Source organism: Labrus bergylta, chromosome 12 (genome assembly GCF_963930695.1).
Source record: "Labrus bergylta chromosome 12, fLabBer1.1, whole genome shotgun sequence".
NCBI lineage: Eukaryota > Metazoa > Chordata > Actinopteri > Labriformes > Labridae > Labrus > Labrus bergylta.
Window position 1 is genome coordinate 15,138,511 of NC_089206.1, and position 19,408 is coordinate 15,157,918.

The window sequence follows — 19,408 nt, forward strand, 5'->3', positions numbered from 1 at the left end:
AGCAACTGTCTGTGTACTACAACACTGTGTTTAATTATTTCAATTTGCAAAGCTTCTGTCCTAGAAATATGCAGCATTATGACCTTTGGGTGAGTCTATTCTATTTGGTTAGTCAATTGTATCTTTCAAAAAATCCTGTGTTAATGTACAAAGTAAAGCTGCTCATTGAAATAAACCTGCAAGTTTTGTGACAGAGTGTAGCCGCTCTCTCTAGGGTGAAGTTATGAAGTTAAGAGGAGGACAGAAAGAACAACATGACATGAAGAAAAAGAAACAATATGTAATGTAAGTAGTAAAGCAGTATTTCCAGCTGTTCCTACCTGTGTAGATCTATGGAAGCCTCTTCTGTGTGTCTTGTGTTTGCTGTCTTTGCTGTTATACAGGGTGGGTGGAAACCCCAAGCTGCCTGAGCATGTTTAACTTGTCATTAGAGGTCAAGCTTCGCCTAAGGCAGCTGTGTCTTTTAAGTTTGAAATTCTTGTTTTAACACTTAGCTTCGTCTGCTAATGCCAACAGGTCAAACAGGACTGGATCAAATAGATGAAAAATTGACTCAACCCCATAGATGAACTATGGGGTTGAGTAAAAGTGGGTCTCCCGCTTAATTGATTTTCTACAAGTTTTACAAGCGCCGCCTTTCTTTCTTTAAGAAAGAAAATTTGGATCAGTAGCTAGCTTTAAAAATCCTCTTCGACCAACTCATAAGACTGACGCAAGTCATGTAAATTCTTTAGATTTCTATTATTTATTATCCTACAGAAGGAGGTGATGCCTCGTTTAGTCAATTGTTTGGACTTATGCTTCTGCAATGCCATGAGGAAGTATGGAGGGACCACAGGCCAGTTTAACACTCTCACTCCCTCCGCAAAGCTGAAATCTCTTTACCGCATCTGTTCTGACCACATTTTTGTAGAAAAACTAACAATGATTTTGCAGCTGGTGTTCTTCATTAAATCTGTCAAGACAGTCCCAGACTGACTGAATCCTCATAGGCTGGGTTACACCAACTTCCAAGGGTCTCAACTGAGCCAACAGATAATAATCCAAGTTAGAGCCACACGCCCCCCCCCCCCCCCCCCCCCCTCTCCCTTGGCTGCTTGAGTGAGGCTGCTAAAATGTGTGGGTCATCATCGAATAAACTAACTTTAATACATCTGTTATTCTAAACAAGTCATTGATATACAGAATGAATAATATTGGTCCTAACACCGTTCCCTGAGGGGCACCACATGGAATGCCAAAGTAATCAGAGTCAAACTCTGCCATTTTCACGAATTGCTTCCTGTTTTTTAAATAGCCTCTGACCCAATATAAGACTACCCCCCTAATCCCAGAAGGCTGACTCACTCATTGTAAACCAAATCTACCTACGGGTACAAATCAATTTACCTTACCTTACCTATCCCATGTCTTTCTAGTTCATTGATTAATAATTTGTGGTTAAGTGTGTCAAATGCTTATTTTAGGTCAATAAATTCTGTTTGAACATTCTGAATGTTTCTTATTGTCTTGGGAATTAGTTATTTCTTGAGTTCGGCTAGAGCTAGTGATGTTGATCGATTTGTTCTGAATCCATATTGACTCTCAGAGTAGATTGTGTTGGTGTTATGAATTTGTCGACTCTGCTACTGAAATGTTTTTCTATGACTTTGGAGAATTGTGGGATTGTTTATGATGAGTTTATTTTAACTAAACAGAACTAATGATAGTAAGAAATTCCCTGAGCAGTAAGACAAATTAAAGTTCCTGATGAACACCACAACAAGATTTTTAGTTTTTGCCTTCATCTGAGAGGACAGTGGATAGTGTAGGGAGAGAGAGCAGGGAATGACATGGAGGGAAGGAGCAACATGTCGGACTTCCTGGGCCGTCCGCTTTGAGGACTAAAGCCTCAGTACATAGGGCACGACCTAACTGCTATGCTATCTGCGCCCCAACCAGTTGTATTTTTTCTAAATCCATATATTATCCTCAAACACAAACATTACTACAATTGTTTAATTTTATTGATGCTATTTAATTTGTATTTATTTATTCATTAATATTATTGTAATGTCTTTTGTTTGAGAGTGTGCCTTCATCCTGTGAACAGATGATAGTAGAGACATACTGGAGATAGCTATATGTTTTAATGTACTGGTAAATGTTTTTGCCAAGGGGTTTTCAACCTCTGCAAGTGAGCCTATACTGTATGCCACATGCCATACCTCCTCTGAAGTCCTCACTGTTTGAAAACAACTGTTATAGTCTATATACGATTGATTATATTCAGTTCTATCATTACATTTTTTGACTGTATGAAGACAAGAAATCATGATAACCAGGTCTGTATCCTCTCAATGCATTTTTTTTTGCATTATTATATGCATCTTTTCTAATTTGATATTTATGTGATCTTTCAGTTAAGCTGCCTCTACTTTTGGATACACTTTTGAAGCAGGATTGGGAACTCTGATGCCATCTAGTGGTGATAGTGTCATCACATGGCAGGCATATAAAAGGACAAACCCAAATGTAAGTGTACTCTGGTTTTCGCTGAGTGGCAGTTAGATAGAAACCTTTGCAGGGAAATGTTTACTTCCTCTTAGCTATATTAACCTTTATCTTTTTCTCTTAGTTCCTGATCAGTATGTCTTATGTCCTTGGTACTTATCATCTCATCTCAGTGAAAGCACACATCTGAGGCCTCATGTTGCAGGGCCCCCCCCCACCCAAAAGCCCCTCATGGTGACAGTGACACAAGTGTCCCTTTGTCAAAACGGCGTCTGTCATGGTCTGCCCCACAGGGAGGAGGATATGCCTTTGGGGACGTCAGAAGATTAGCTATAACATTAACCCCCCACCCCATAACACACACACACACACACACACACACACACACACACACACACACACACACATGCACACTGTTCACTGACGCTTATACACTCCTACCCATAATCCCCCTGTTTGTTACGAGTCACTTCCCGTTTCATGAGACAAAGCAACAGATCATGTGAGTGTGTTTTGTGCTTGTGCTTTTGGTTTTGGTGTGATGAGCTTAAATTTGACACTTTTTTTGTTGACGTTGGAAGCTGAAAAACAGAAGAGCAGTGTTGCGGGTAATGTGAGTATTTGGAGGTGATTAATTTACTGATTTACTGTGTAGAGCATGAAGATTGTACTGTACTGTGGGAACATGTGTGGGGAAAAAGAAGGTGGGGGGGTATCTATACTGTACACAGTGTGCATGTGTTCCATATGCGTGGGGGGAGGGGCTGCTCTTGTGAGGCCATGAGCCGTGCCCTAATAGAATTAATCAATTAATCAGGCTTGGTTGAACAGCTGATGTATGTATTTGTATTCTGCAGTTTGACAGGACACACTTAGCATTATTTATGTAGTTGAGCCTTGCAGACCAAGTCCAGCGTTAGCACAGCAAGTCAATTCCTGATCAATATGTGATCAGGCAGAGAGCTTCTCCGCTGTACTTTATGTCAAGCTCAAGGCCATACAGACCCCTCAGTCTGGTGATTGATTACACACAAACGCCATACTGAAATAACAAATACAAATAAAAAAAACACTAAATCTGCTGAATGTACTCTGTGAAAAGTGAGACGTGTTTTATCTCACTGTTTTGTGGGATCTTCATTTAATATTCAGCACCGTCCCCGGAGTCTGTGTGTCGTACTGTAAGCCAGCGCAGCAGAAATTTGAGAGGAGAGAATAGACAGAAAGATGGAGCGAGAAGAGGCATGCACACACACAAACAGAAATATGGGAGGAATCAGGGACTGAAAAGCAAACAAGCCAAAGCAGAGCCCAGAGCAAAACAGATTCTCTCCCTCTATGCTCAAATACAAACACATTGTGAATACATACAAGAAAATCTGTCGTCCATTTCTCTAAATAGTCATCATCTAGCACTAGATATTTATTGCTTTTGAAGCTGTTACTATGATTGATGAAATCTTTTCACACCTCCTTCTCTGATACACTATTGGACTACACACAGCAACACTGACAGTCCATGCAGCTCTTGCTGCTGTTACACTTTCCTTATTCTTCCTTAACTGAATCTGGACCGGTAACATGTGATGAGATTTTTACAGTCTGTGGTTTATGTGGATGGATAGACAGGACCAGGGGAGAGAAGTTCAAGGTCAGATCGTGGATGTTGATCAGGGTAAATGGACTTCAAACCCCTGACCTTCTGGTTGGAGACGACCGACTCTACCACTGAGCCACAGCTGCCCCCACTCTTTATTTGTCAGCTGGGAATTGATGTCAGACGAGAGTATACTCCTTCACATGGATATCTCGATTGTTTTCAGCCTCTCTTTCTCTCTGTCTCTTCTTCTTTCATCAGAGGAGGGGGACAAATTAGAAGAGTGATGGATGGCCAGTTTCTCCTTCAGGATGCTCGGACAGGCTTCCATGCACATTGGCTGCAGAAAGATGTAGACATAAGGTGTGTTTGTGTGTATGGTTGTGTGTGTTTATGCACATGTTATCTTTAGCATATGCTGATTTTTTTCCATTCTGCACATGCGACAATTTTGAAAACCATAGCATTGGTTTGGGTTTTCAACTTTAGTGTCAGCGGCATGTACTTAATTACCGTGTATTACTCATGTGTGAGTACCCACTTACACACACATAAAAAACACACACACATACCACACTCATCCAGCTAATGGATCAGCCTGTCTCTGCTTTTGCTTTGACTTATATTTCACCTCATAGAGGGAGGGAGCACAGCCAACAGGTCCATTACAGAGAGGAAGGGAGAGAGAGAGAAAAAGATAGAGATTGTGATGAGGGGAGGGAAAAAAATAAAGAGAGGGGCGGGGACACGGCTGCAGGCGTACTGCGGCAGCAGCCCAGCGGCATGACGTTATAGAGGAGTGGAATGACAGAGAGGCACACACACAACTACACATGCTGGCAGCTCAGAGACCTGCCAGGCAAAAGTAGACAAGAGGCAAAGGCAAAGGACTGAGCCAGCATACAGATCAGACAGAAACTCACTTGCTGCTTTGTATCCTGATGCTGGCAGAGGGTGAGTGTAGCTATGTGGTTATTCTTTTAACTCTGTTGTATTGCTGATGATGCATTTGCTAAATGACTCTTGCTGCGTATCTATCCATTTTGTTAGTTTTAGTCTGTGTTTTGTGAATGAATGCCAGTTTCTGGAAACAGAGGAATAGAAACCTCATGTTTTTAACAGACTCATTCACTGATAGGGAAATCATAATCAGCAGTGTGTACAGAGGGATGACGGTAGAGAGAGTGGATGAGAGAGGTTAACAGAAAGAAAGGCAGAGCTTAAGTGTGATGAAAAGAGGGGGGTTGTAGAGAGAGGTGGGGGTATATACCGTAACCAGGGCTGACATGATGTGATCATCCTGAGTCAGCCTTATAGAGCCTGTATGACTCAGTGCAACATAGGGTTAGGGTTAAAAAATGCAAAGTATAGTGTGTCAGAGAGCTGCTGGCTGATGTGGACGAGAGTGGTAGTGGTGAATCAGATTGGAATGGAAGTGTTTGTGCACATGTGTTGGTTTTTCTATGGTTGGTAGTTTGATTATGTTCTGCCCTGTTTAGTTTATATGTTGGTTGCTTGTGTTTGTCTGTCATTGCTGCTGTAATGAGTACCCTGAAAGTGGACGTGTGTCAGACAGATCATTTTCCAATGTTATGAGTGATTCAGATGCTTTCTGTTAAAATCTAGTTTAGCTACTCTGCTGATGACTTCTCAGAGTGGTACTCAAAACATAAACTGAATTCACATTTATATTTTCATCAAATACACATAAAGAACTGGTTCTGGTGCCCTTTGCAAATCTTGATGTGGTACCTTTGAGGACTACAGAATATGTGTCATCGCAGGTCACTGTAGGCCAAGAACATTTCCATTTAGGTCACTGACTCATGATAACATAAACAGTATTCAGTTCAGTTCATTGTTTGAACAGACATTGTGTGTGTGCCTGAAATGATGTTTCCCCCCCCCAAAAAAGATGAGAACACTGATTTTTATCAAAGAAAGTGACTTTGAAAATGAGTCACATGTGTACGGGATGCCCCCGATTGGCTGACAACATTGTTCCTGTTTGTCACAGCTTCCTGTCTCGATGAATGGCGTGGCACTGTGGACCAATGAGAGGGCAGCGGTGAGGATGCAACAGTGATCCAGGAAAAAAAAACACCCCATTGTTCCCCGGGCGTCGTGGAAGTTGGACCTCGCTCCTGCTGGCTCTGGCTGCTCATTGAACAACACATTGAAGGAGCCCATTGACAGGTAAGAGACTCAGGAGGGAGCAGATCTGTCATGTGAAGTTTCATAATAAGCAGCAAGTTGTTCTTTTTTTTTAAAACTGAGCCTTTCTAGGAGTACTTACAAACCATTTAACTGTTTTTGCACCTCTGTGTGTCACTATTTCATCACAAGATGATTAATGTCAGCACAGTATCTCTGTCTTATTGGTTGTTGGTCATTAGAAGGGGTACTTACATTCATTTATCGTAGACTTTCCAGAGTGGTTGACACACACAAACACACAGACGGCTTCTAATGTCCTTCAGCTTGCAGACAGAGAGGCCTGTGTTACCACCTCATTTATTGATTTTGTGATGAGTCAGAGGGTTCTCATCACAAGGGAGAGGTTGCGTGTGTGTTTGTGTGTCTGTGTGACAGAGAGAATGTGTGTTTCTTTGATCAGAGGTGCAGACACTGACTTCTGGCTAGGTGTCATGGGACAGAGGCGTTCAAATGGTGTAATGTGTTTAAAGCTAGCTGAAAGTAAGAGTTGCTGCCAGGCTATCCTGACTTTCCTCCTTGAATATAAAGTACAAACCTGACCTACATTTTTTTTTGTTTTTACTGAGGTAAGGCGTTACATTTTCTCAACTTGCTATGTAGAGAAAGATGACCCATAAGACAGAATAAAAGAGAAAGTGAAGGAGTAAGTCCCTGCTTATGCTGCTGTTACAAACAATAACCAGCAGATGTCAGTACTGTCCTTTTAAAACAAGAGTTCAAGAGTTCTTGCTCCACATCATTATATGTTTGCCCTACCAATGATAAATACAATAATATTCTCTAATATTCTAATATTCTCTAAAACTGCACTTTATTTTTTTAGTTCTTTCACATTAAATGCTTTTTACATTTTGGAAATTTTGTCTCCATCTAAGAATCTATTTTAAAAATGTATGCATATTTTGTAATTAGACAAAAGGTTTACACCTGAACACATAGTAATAAGCGATGTGATTTATGAACCACTATTTAGAGGATTGATTCATATGTAACCTTCTCTTTGAAGCCAACATGCAAAGGGACTCTGACCTCTGCTTTAAAATTGTTCCTTTTCGGTTTATGTAAAACTTAATTGTTGGTTGGTTTTAAATGATGTACAAACAGATCCATTTGAAGACTTACACGGCCTGGACCCTGTGATTGATCTTTTGACTGTGTCATGATGTTTTATGGACAACCTGATTACTCAATCTGTAAGAACAATTACCAACAGATAAATCAATACGGATCTAAAATTCAATTCTAATTACTACTTACTACCAGGCTCAAACCATGAACCGCCATCTACCAAAACCAAACCTATAATTGATGATTAAAATCATACAAACGTGGATGCCCTGTGCACAGCTCTGTTAGTCCTTATAGCTTGGTGCAGGTGATGGCAGTAAATGAGAAGTTTTACCACACACAAGAGGGCTGAATTATTTCATCTTGTTATTGAATTACAAACCTCAGGTTTGTGAACAATGTTTGTTTGAGTATGTCATTACGAAAAAGAAGAAGTAATTCAGCCCTCTTGTGTGCGATGAATCTTCTCATTTGATGTCAATTTTTAATGATGTTTTGATGGCGATTTTGTGCGTGTTTATTCTCCTCATAGATCTTTGAATTATTTAAAGAAGCTATCTGTATATATATTTTTTTGTTTTTGTTTCTAAATAAGGCAAGCAATAAGCTGGGATCTTTTAAACCAACTACAACTATATCAACTATATTACACTTATGTAACAGATCTATCTTGTCCTTGAGGTCTGCATGGATTTCAGCACATGACTCAGAGAACATCACTACACATGTAACAAACAGTCTTATGTACGTTATGAAAGATAAATTGATTTCCTAGTATTGAGTCGCTTACAGCTGCTAGATTTACTCAACAGAAATGCCTTGTTGTTTCTTGTTTTCCTTTAGATTTCATTCTGCTCATATATACCCTCAGACACCCATCTCACCAGCTGAGCCTCAGTATGTGGTTATGTGGGCTGCAGAAGTACTGGTATGACCCCTGTGTGCCCCAGGGGAATAGCCAATTTCCATACTGATAGACACAGAGCCAGACCACACCTGTGCCCCTGGAAATCCTCGCAGGACTTGTATCAGACGGAGAAAAAACCCTGATGCTTATTAGTGACTCTGCCTCCTGAGAGAAAGAGGACAGATACAGAGTTGGGGGAACGAAGATGAGGAGCACGAGAAAGAATTCAGAGAGAGGAATGAGGGGACAGCAGAATTGATGATCGCATCTGTCTCTGTTTACCTTCTGCTGCATCACTGCTGCCATATGCTGCTGTGCAGGTCTTCATCAGTATGACTCAGCTCCAGTTTTAGTAAAAAATACCAAAATCAGTCAGTCAGTATGTCTGAAATTATAAGTAGATGAAGAAAGAATTCCTAAACTAAATCTAAGCTTTCTTTTATTTGAAACTTATTTGGGTTTGTGTCTGTGTTGAATTTTTGTGCTGAGGCAGTCCAACTCTTCCCTCTGCAGGGACTCAGAAAAGACAGACGGTTTTGCTGACACTGCTGGAGGGTGTGTGTGTGTGTGTGTGTGTGTGTGTGTGTGTGTGTGTGTGTGTGTGTGTGTGTGTGTGTGTGTGTGTGTGTGTGTGTGTGTGTGTGTGTGTGTGTGTGTGTGTGTGTGTGTGTGTGTGTGTGTGTGTGTTCCACATTACACTGTGCAATATTGCGATTGGATTTGCTGTCAAATAATCCAACATTTTATCCTTGTGACTTGGACGGCTTAATTTGATACATCTCTGCTTTGCAAAAGAAGGCTTCCCAAGAAGTCTTCTGGCAGTGAAATGTCTGCTATTTAAAAAAAAAAAAAAAAAAAAAAGGGCAAGTAGAGATCAGCGCTAAATCTGTGCATTTGTGAGTCAATGTATAATTATCATCATTCACTCCTCTTGTACTGGACTGTTCCTAAATGAAAGAGCTGTACAGGAAATAGAATGTCATACTGGAAATGCACAGTATATACACATGTAAGTATGTATATATTTTCATGAATGTAAGAACAGCTGTTGACCTGCTCTTTAACATCTGGACAGCAACAGCTACATGTTTTGTTTTCTGTTTTAAGGGAGAAAGTCATATAATGTAGCTTGAGCAGATTTACAGTTACTGTTTTCAGCCTTTATGAGTATATCCAGACTTTTCAACGAATAGTCAATAATCCCATGTTTGTATTCTGTACACTTATATTTTATATGCTTCTTTACGTCTTAAAACTCAAAACATAAATAATCAATTCTTGAGAGTTTAAAAAAAAAGGGGGCTCTAACAAAAAACAACATCCATGTGGATTTACTTAACTTCTTATCAGCTCTTTCCCTGTAATGATTTGAACTCAAAAGGCAAAATTAGGACAGCAGTAATTCTTAAAAGTTCATCAGTTTTAGCAGTTTCTCTCAGATGCTGTGATCCTTCTCTCTGTACACGTGCTCGGTCCTCCCTTTTCTCCTCCCTCCCCGCCTCTCTTCCAACCTCACAGCCTCCCTCCCTTCCTTCCATTCAGAGTTAGATAGTTAAATTATATGACATTACATGAAATGTTTCACTTGAGCAACATTCGCCGCGGTTTGAGTACAACTGAAGGCCACAAAGGCCATCAAACTGACTTTAAGATATCCTGCCCGGGCTTTGTGTTTCTGAGAGGGCAACTAGAGCTGGAAACAGAGAAATTCAGGTGAGGAGGATCCCATTAAGCCGTTATATCTAAGAGAGCTTTGTGTTTGGGCATTGATGTGTGTCCGTGGGAGTCTTTGGGAGTGTGCATTTTAATTCATTATGCTGAGAAAATCGGTTATTTAAAAACATGATGCTCTAAAAGCAGCTGGTAGATGTTTGCTGTGAGTGTCTGTGTGTGAGAAGCTGTTTTTGTGTTGTGAACTCCCAGCAGGCAAATTGGATTGCGCGGACGCTGCATGCCTTACTGAAAATAAGCACAACTCGTGGTTTACCATGACTCAGTTGGTCATATGTGCTTGATTCACAAGGTTGCACAGCATGGACGTTTAACTACATCTGTGTTTGGAACGGCAAGTTCTCCTTTACCTGATGAGATTAGGTTAGAAAATTAAATTTTAATCCAGTGTACTTAACCTCAAAATGGAGAAACTTATTTCTTTCTTGGAGTTAGGGGGATGAAATTGGAGCACAAACATCAGAATTTAACTGTTTAACTTATCATAGTCATTTCTCTCTCCCTGTGTTTCTCCAGGTCAGTATGAGCGGGGGAGTCAATGTGAAGTTAGCCCCTCGGGCTCCTACCTCTTCAGGGATCCCCCTCCCACACAGCGTGTTGCCCTCTTCCCCCAAAGCAGACACCCGCCGCCAGGCATCTGACCTGCCCAGGCCCTCAACACGGACCCCCAAATACACACCCACGCACACACCCACACAAACGCCCTCGCACTCTCCTTCACTTTGCCCGCGAAGCTCCAGCATCTCTGGGCCTCTCTCCAGGGACCCGGGCCTGAAAAGTCAGCTCTTAAAGCGGACAGCAGCTCTACCTTTTCCCCAGGTGTCACGCTCTGCCTACAGCAGCCCGTTAAACCAGCGCAGGATCCCGCCGCCTCACTCCAAAGACACACTGGATCTAGTGAAACCTTCGCCTCACAACCCCTCACAGCTTCCACACAATGCAAATCGCAACAGAAAACCCCCCGACAATAAGAACCAAACATGGGGAGGCAGCAACAGCAATCTGCGTCCACCCTTCCAGTTCAGAATAGGAGCCAACTCTAACAGTGAGGTCAAGCCTCAAAGAGAGGAGGGCCCTCCTGAGAACCAGCAAGCTAGGTCCACTATGTTGAACAACGGTAACCTCTGCCCCTCTCTCGCTCAAACAAGCTACCAGCAGGCGATCAAAGGTCACTGTGAATCAACGAGCCAATCGGACGAGGAGATGGGCACCCCTGAGGACAGCAGTCCTGTCTCCTCTCCTGGTGCCCTGCATTTGCCACCAGTCACTGTCACCCTGCCAGCAAAGTCCAAAGTGGCTCACAATATGCAGGATCACAGCTTGAAGAACGAGGACGAGCCCACAGAGACACACACGCCCATCGTCAATATGGCTACTGTGGCTCCTTTCAGCTACAGGTAAGTGGTCTGAACCCAAACACACTCCAACACAAAGACAACCAATACAACAGTTTATCAAAATACAATCAATACTATAGTTTATCACGATTTCCATCATGAGCCCCCAACTATTGAGGCCCATTGGAAACCTGTTTTCTTGTTATTATAACATCACCAATATAACTTTGCTCCTGTCACATGCACTTTGTCAACCACTCAGAATACTAGAGCCCCAGAGGGCCTTTTTTGACTTTTCAGCCTAATTACTCTCTATCTTTTCCATCAATTCATGTGTGTGCGCAATGACACACACACACACACACACACACACACACACACACACACACACACACACACACACACACACACACACACACACACACACACACACACACACACACACACACACACACACACACACACATACACACTCTCTTGGTGTTTTTTGGAGCAGACTTGATTGGTACAGTGTCCTCTTGGCCACCTCTGGGCTGACTCAGTTCTTTATCACACACACATTGTAGCTCAGGATGTGTGGGCTGAAAACAAGAAAAAAGTGAATTTATGTTTTAAGTTAAAAAGTGCAGCGTTACTGCGTCTGGTGTTTTGTTGTCGAGTGGTGTATCGTATCTAAGTAAAACAAATCAATCTGCAAAGAATGTATCAAAGTAGAAAATTAAATGTTGAGGCTTTAGAGAATGCTTGGTATTCCTTTTATAATATAATTGTTTGCAGTACAGTTTGCATTTTCATTTCCTTTATATGCTTTCATGTAAATCAGTGTGAAAAACATGCGTCACACATTGCTGCCCTTCATAGCAGACATGATGTTTGATAGCAAATGATGAAGTTGAAGTATTTTTCACAATACCAGATATTTAAAGGTTGTTTCTGCGATGTGCTTACAGGGAACAAGTGCTGGATAGTGAATATTCAGTTGATGACCTGAGTGACTGCTCCTCGGGATCCATAGAAGTGTGCTGTGATGATCTTATAACAGGTAAGACACAGTCACACAAAAGGCATCTCTTTCTCCCTCTCCTGTCAAGTGGAGTTGTTCTGTTATGTATTTTACGTCCTGATTCAAATTGTGATACCAAGACTTGAGAATTAGCAGATACCTAATAGCCCTCGTTACCAGGGTGATTGAACAATCAACATGTGATTTGTGGAAAAACACTTACTTCGAATTTGCTAGCTTTGACTTACTCTGTTGTTTTTTAATATCTTCAAATGTATCGGAACAAATCATTGGCTAAGAGCATTTAGACAGATTCTTAAATGGAAACAGGAAAGACAAGCCAGCGGCCCACCTCTGGGTTCCTTTGTGGAACCTAAAGAGACTTTGTGAAGACTATATTTTCAGCCCCGTCTCCAAGTGGTCAGGTTCAGTTGGTACGGTACACAGTTATTGGTGTTTCCACTGCCAAAATTGGGAAGGGGACAAAAATAACTGATCTGTACCATCCTAATTTTTTGGTACCCTTCTGTTGGGGTGTCAAGCATACCGATCCGACCCTAAAGGTTGGAGCTAGACACACTGCAGTTCATTGATTGGTTGAAAGAATCTTCTCTTCCTATGCAACAGCGGTAATAAAGGACAAACTCAAAACGCACCATGTTTAAATATTCTGCAGATTTAGTGAGAGTCAATTCAAAGCTGTTTTTGTTTTTTGCCACTATTGCCAGCGGGTTGAACCGCCCCATGGACAAACTGAGAAATGCAGAAGAGACCTTCTTAGGAATCATTGATCTTTGTTTACTGTGTCATGTTCTTTTGAATTTATTGGCTGTCTACACTATGTCCCGCCGCTGTGTTTTAGTGACGTGTAAGGGTACAGTTGTGGCTGTACAGGCTGTGGAAATGCAAGCAAGATCAGGGTTTACTGTACCAAACCGTACTGAACCAAACCTGACCGCTTGGTGGAAACAGGGCTTTAATGTACCGTATGTGTGTCAAACTGGCACTCCTGAGTGGAGAGCCATGGCTGAACCTGTAGTTGTGTGTAAGTAGAAGCCTGGGGCTTTGCTGACTACATTGGTTCCTATATGAAGATATGGAAAGATAGATGGGCTCTTAATGTTCATATAAGGAAGATGACAGGGGTGATGTGAGTCAGTGTTGGTTCGAAATGGGGCACTCGTCCACTCACTACCAGCGTGTTTTACATCGCACATTCGTTTCAGCTTCATACAAGATCTGTCAAGAAGTTTGAACTTTCTCTCCAGCTCTCCATCTCTTGCACTTCCTACCCCCTCATTACTTCTTTTCAGTTTCATTGACCTAAAAAAGCCAGCATGACTCCCCCTCCCTCCCTGTCCTTTTGAGTAATGGATTGCTCTACACCCACAGCTCTAGTCATGCGTTGTGGCGGTCAGTCTGAGTCCTGGGATGTGGCCGTGCTTCAGAGATATGACTTTATCAGTGGGTTAGTGAATCATCCTTTCTGATGTGGTGTGTGTTGGATGGGAGGAAACCAGCATTACAGTGCAGAGTTAGTATTAAACTTTAATGACAAAATCTCCCCCAACTCTGGCACATCTGACTGTGTAGTCAGCAAGTACCACATTTCAAGTAAATGTATTTATCTTAAAATCAGAATTTTTAATTCTGTTTAATGCCGAAAGGCAAGAAAACAATCAAAAAACATTCAAGTTTAGAAACATTTCTTTAAAATTGTTTACGGATAAACGATGTACTGTGGTTTGCTGAGTGTGGCTAACGTAAGCAGCGCTAGCAGCACCAGCTTCCTGCAGCTTCACATCCCCATTGCTCCGGTCGATATGCCAGTTTAACCTGACACAGCCTACATACAACTTTATCTCTATTATCTAGTTTAATATATTTAGGGAATTTGAAGAAACAGACCCAGCTTTTCCTTAAATTCCAGCATCAAGGGAAGATACACCTTTGGAATAAAGGCATAGCTAGCTAGCAAAAAAAAACGTATAGTACTGAATTGTGCTAAGGTACATCACCTTAGCACTAGGTACTATGCATCATTGAAACTTGGCCCTACTACTGATCTAGCCTCCCAAAATCTGTAGTTGGAGACCAGACTGGAGCTGTTAGCAAATAAAATCCTTTTAAAAGCTTTTCGGAGGTTTCAGCCAGCTGGTTGTGAAGGGGGGGATGGGAGCGCCTGGTGGACCAGCCCCTGTCTTTAAAGGCCTCTGGCTGTCTTGAGACTGTGGTTTTGGCCTTGTAATTGGTACCTAAAAGGCGTTTGAAACAGAACTGAAGTGTCTTAGACACCTCTGAAGCTGCTTTTACATGGAGGGTGGGCTGACACAGTAATAACTGTAATTTTGGGAGCTGGGGAAGGGAGGAAAAGAGGGAGGGAAGGAAGAGAGAACGGGTGAGAGGGGTGAGAGGTAAAAAACGGATAGCTTTAGTGGGTTGATGGATTTGCTTCTTTGTAAGGATGAAAGAGAACAAACAGAACAACATGTTCATGCAGTTTGAAAATTTAAATTGAACTTTAAATATGTTTTTAATGACTATGTAAAAAAAAACATTTTCCACTTATTGAATGTTGACCATATGCTAAACTTCACTAAGTGAGCATCTGCAGTAACATAATCAGCTCTTACAGGCTCTTTCCAAGACTCTAATGAAGACCTGAACATTTAATGTGACTGTAGCACCACGTGGTCGTTCAATTAGACCACAGACCTCTTGACCTTGTCGCTCTCTGGAGAGGTGTATTTGAGCTTGCTTTCCTGTCTCAGCATGTGTGTGTATGTGGGCTGATGTGTGCATATATGACAGTACACAGATGGTGTTTGAAAGATGAATGTGATGTGTGGACCCTGTATCATTTTTCATCTCCCAGTGAGGGTATGGCCTTATATTCCCCATGGACTCTCAAAGCCAGTTAGCCCTCTCCCTCTCTCTCTCTCTCTCTCTCTCTCTCTCTCTCTCTCTCTCTCTCCCCCCCTCTCTCTCTCTCTCCCTCTCTCTCTCTTTCTCTCTCTCTCTCAGTCACTCTCTCTCTCAGTCACTCACTCTCTCTCACACACACACACACACACACACACACACACACACACACACACACACACACACACACACACACACACACACACAAGTTTAGAAGAGGCCATGATTAACTTGTTTTTTGAGTAATATAAAACACATTTATATTTCTTGGAAAAATGCACTCCCCAGATGTGGGATTGACGCGCTACTTTGAAATAAATTCACTAAACACATGATGTGTTTGTCAAGGCAATCCAAGACTTTTGCTCAGTGGCTATGAGCCAATTTATACTCTGTCATATGGTGGCCATAATGACCCCAGTTCCCTTGTTGTATTCTTGAAATTATTTTGCACATAGTTGATGATCAGTTATTCAGTGTTGCTAAATGTAATGAAGACTGTCTTGCAAAAAAATGATCACATCTTATGTTCATGAAGGTAATGACTTTACAATGAAATTCACTAATTCAGTTTATACCTACAGTCTATGGTTTATAAAAAAGTAGTAGTTTAGAAATGCTCATCAGATCCATGAAACATTAGCCAGAAGAGACATCTTAAACTATGTATTGGTGATTTCAGGTTTGGTTTGCAGGACTCAGATGTTAGATTACTTTAGTCATAGCTAGGTGTTACTAAACTGGTATCTGGTAAGTGGCTTAGTTCTTATATAGCCTACATTAAGTTCACTAAAATAGATCTGAGCCTATCTGTGATGCAACAATGTTTATTTGTTTATTCGTTACCAAATATGAACAAGTTTGTCCATATTGTTTTAGTGAAACAGTTTAAAGCAAACTTTGATTTAGACATTTTTTCTTGTTCACTATAACTATTTAAGTTGCCATTTCAAATTTCTTATTTTCACTGTAAGACTTGAAATAATAAGAATGTGTCAGAGTGGCACACACAAAGATTTTTATAACTAAAGATCACTTTCTATAGTCCATGGAAACAGCTATAATGGCATCTTGTTTTACTCTCATCTCAGTTTGAATCCTCATGTAAGGAAGTACATTTTGAACCCCCCCCTTGTGCCATTCACTTTTAGAAGAGCCATAGTCAGCAAATCTTTTGTAATGAAGGTATGAAAGCAGCATCCCTTTTAATACCCCTGCACAGCCTGGTGAATAGCATTTTGATAAACCCCGCTGCATCAACTCTTAGAGAGTGCATAATCCTCTTTGGCCAATCTAATCAGAGAGACATATGCCGAGTTGGCGCTCGGACAGTGATGAGTGGTTTAGTAGCTTTGGGAAGATGATCAGACATAAGCGTGCTCTAGATTATGTGCCCGCTCATCACCAGTGAGTGGGGCAGTAATCACTATTTAGGGTTTAATGTCATCCCCAACACTATGTTTGACCCTAACTTTGACATGTCAAGAGTTCTGTAGACCAGTGCTGGGACCAGCTGAAGTCATGGCCTGTCTGTTTGTGCTGGGATGACTATTGTTAAGGCATGAGTGTAGGAAAGTAAATGTCTTAAACATGTATGTAAGCATATGCATATGTAAAGAGAAAAAAATTCACAGAAACCAACATAAGAGCTGACAGAGCTGCCGACTCCTCCTGTCTCTTCCTCCTCCTCCTGCCTTATTGTCTGCCCAGGGACATTTCCTCAAACTGTACGAGGCTCACAACAATGTCAACATTGAGAAACACCGAGAAAAAGTGAGAATGGGTGGATGAGTGCACACACCCATGATCTTTTTTGACCTCTGGGGTGACTCCCAACCAAGGGAGTCAAGTTCCTGAGTCAGTCATGTGTGTAACATCCTCTTGTCTCTGTGGGAAGAGACACACACCCATGCACACACAGTTATTTGTCAAATTAATAACCCATAGAGGATCTCGAACACACTCAAAAATCAGCACACTAGTTGGGTGAAGATTCCTGTTGTTGATGATTTCATTCATCCATTTATATTCACCTAGAAATGTATACACAGTTCTTCTACTGACATGAGCAAAATTATACATGAACACACACAAACAGTAGAGCTGATGATATCCAGCCCTGCTGTATGCACACCACGCTGTAACTAGGCAACCAGCCTTGGCTGCACAGCATTGTGGGATACCCCTGGGAAGTGTGCAAAGAATGTCAACACTGACTTCTACAAGAGAGCTTATATAAAAAGCAATATCTTTAAAACAAAAATACTCATACTCATTCTTTTGAAATTTTTGGTATATTTCCCAGATGGAAGTTGGTGTGTTTTTTTTTTTTTTTTTTAGCTCTCAGCTGTGTGTGACTCATGATGAGTGTGAAACATTTGTCCCCTGAAAGAATGGTGTTTTTGTTGGATTAACATTTGTGCCTCCGGAATCAGGACCTAGTGTGAGTGATACACATACATTTGTAACGGATAGCCTTTAAGTGTCTGAATTTCCCAAATGCTCAAGCCAATGACTCATTTAGTGCATCATCAGCACGGAGTGAGACCACCAAAGATGTGTCACAGTGGGACAACATCCTCTGTCATTCACACATACACTTTTGAGTCACTCTCGGAAGCCACACACTGTATGTATCAGGTTGCCGTCTCAGTATTTTGTGTGTAAACAGGACATTAATAGCCATGTTATTGTGTAAATGCAGTGTGTATACCCTTGTGGATGTGTGTGTCACAGTCTGGTTATTCATCCCTGTGTCCTGTGGACCCCATGCGTTAGCGAGTTAAGGGACATAAGCGAACGTAGCAGGAGTGGTGAAGTGTTGAGGCAGGATATCCCCTCTCTGTCTTACAGGCTTCCTCTGCTCCTCTGGCACCCATTCAGAGATCCTTCCTCGGCCGTCCTCTTCCTCCCCCTCCTCCCCCTCCTCCTCCTCCTCCTCCTCCTCTCACTTTCCTTATCGTGTTTTTTTCTGCATTATCATTTAACATGCTTTTCCTTTTTCCTCACTTGCAGCATCCTAAGGCTTCTATTCTGTCATGGGGTCTGCTGTTTTTTCCTTCTCCATTTGATCACATTTTCTTCATCTTCTTATATGAGTCAGACTCACTCTTGTCATTTTCTCTCACTTCATCAGCCCTTTCACACTACTTTCATCTTTAGAACAACTTTTTTTAAATTTTACTCTGACACAAAAAGGCAAAACAAGAAGTGGGTGAACGTGAGAACGCATCCCATCTGCTCCGTCAAAGGTTTAAGGCGCTCTGATACAATCGTTACATCGAAAGCATGAGTGCTTTCTTCGTCTCTTGCAGTACTTTTCCTTTCAAAGCGACCTTGTGTAACCTAGTAAACATGTGCATAATGCACCACACAACGTCCGTCTGTGTGTGTCCTAGCAGCTACTTCAAATAAATGCTCTGTGGAAATATAGAGGAGAATCTGTTCATAACTGTTTAGAGGTGCTAGGGCAAATATACCAGTCAAAGGACAGACACCAGCTGCCTTTTTTTTACCTCTCTGTCTGTCTGCCTGCCTGTCTGTCTGTCTGTTTGTCTGACTGACTGTCTGTCTCTCTGGCTTTCACTCGCCTTTGCTTAAAAGTTTCTTCATGTGTTTGTGGAGCTGTTTTGCTGCTTTGGCCACTGTGGTCATCTGCACTACCACAAACACACACACACACACACACACACACACACACACACACTTGTGACGTACTGAATGTGTTGGTCTCCTCTCCTATGAATGGGTAGGCTAATACTGAGAGCACTGGCACTCATCGCACTCTGGAACTGCCAGTTTCTCTGATGTCTGGCCATATTGCTCAGGTCAGTCAGACACCCCGCACAGACCGCATGCTGTGTGTGTGCGTGTGTGTGTGTGTGTGTGTGTGTGTGTGTGTGTGTGTGTGTGTGTGTGTGTGTGTGTGTGTGTGTGTGTGTGTGTGTGTGTGTGTGTGTGTGTGTGTGTGTGTGTGTGTGTGTGTGTGTGTGTGTGTGTGTGTGTGTGTGTGTGTGTGTGTGTGTGTGTTTGTGTAGGTAGAAAAGGAGTAAGATTACAGGTTTACATCAGCCATATATTAAAGTGATTAGTCTGGGGAGCCAGAGAGACGAGTATTTGAACAAACAAGTAGC

At 41.8% G+C, this 19,408-nt stretch overlaps 1 protein-coding gene across 8 annotated transcripts in view; it reads left to right on the top strand.

Moving 5' to 3' along the window:
* Positions 1-6,107: 6,107 nt before the first annotated feature.
* Positions 6,108-19,408, top strand: part of LOC109984890 (neuron navigator 1-like) — an 81,336-nt gene continuing 68,035 nt past the window's right edge. For all 8 annotated transcript variants that reach the window (XM_065961594.1, XM_065961598.1, XM_065961595.1 and 5 more), the window contains exons 1-3: positions 6,108-6,286; positions 10,530-11,410; positions 12,301-12,392. In XM_065961594.1, coding sequence (XP_065817666.1) covers positions 10,536-11,410; positions 12,301-12,392 — 967 coding nt within the window. In that variant the 5' untranslated portion in view covers positions 6,108-6,286; positions 10,530-10,535. The remainder of the gene's footprint in view (positions 6,287-10,529; positions 11,411-12,300; positions 12,393-19,408) is intronic.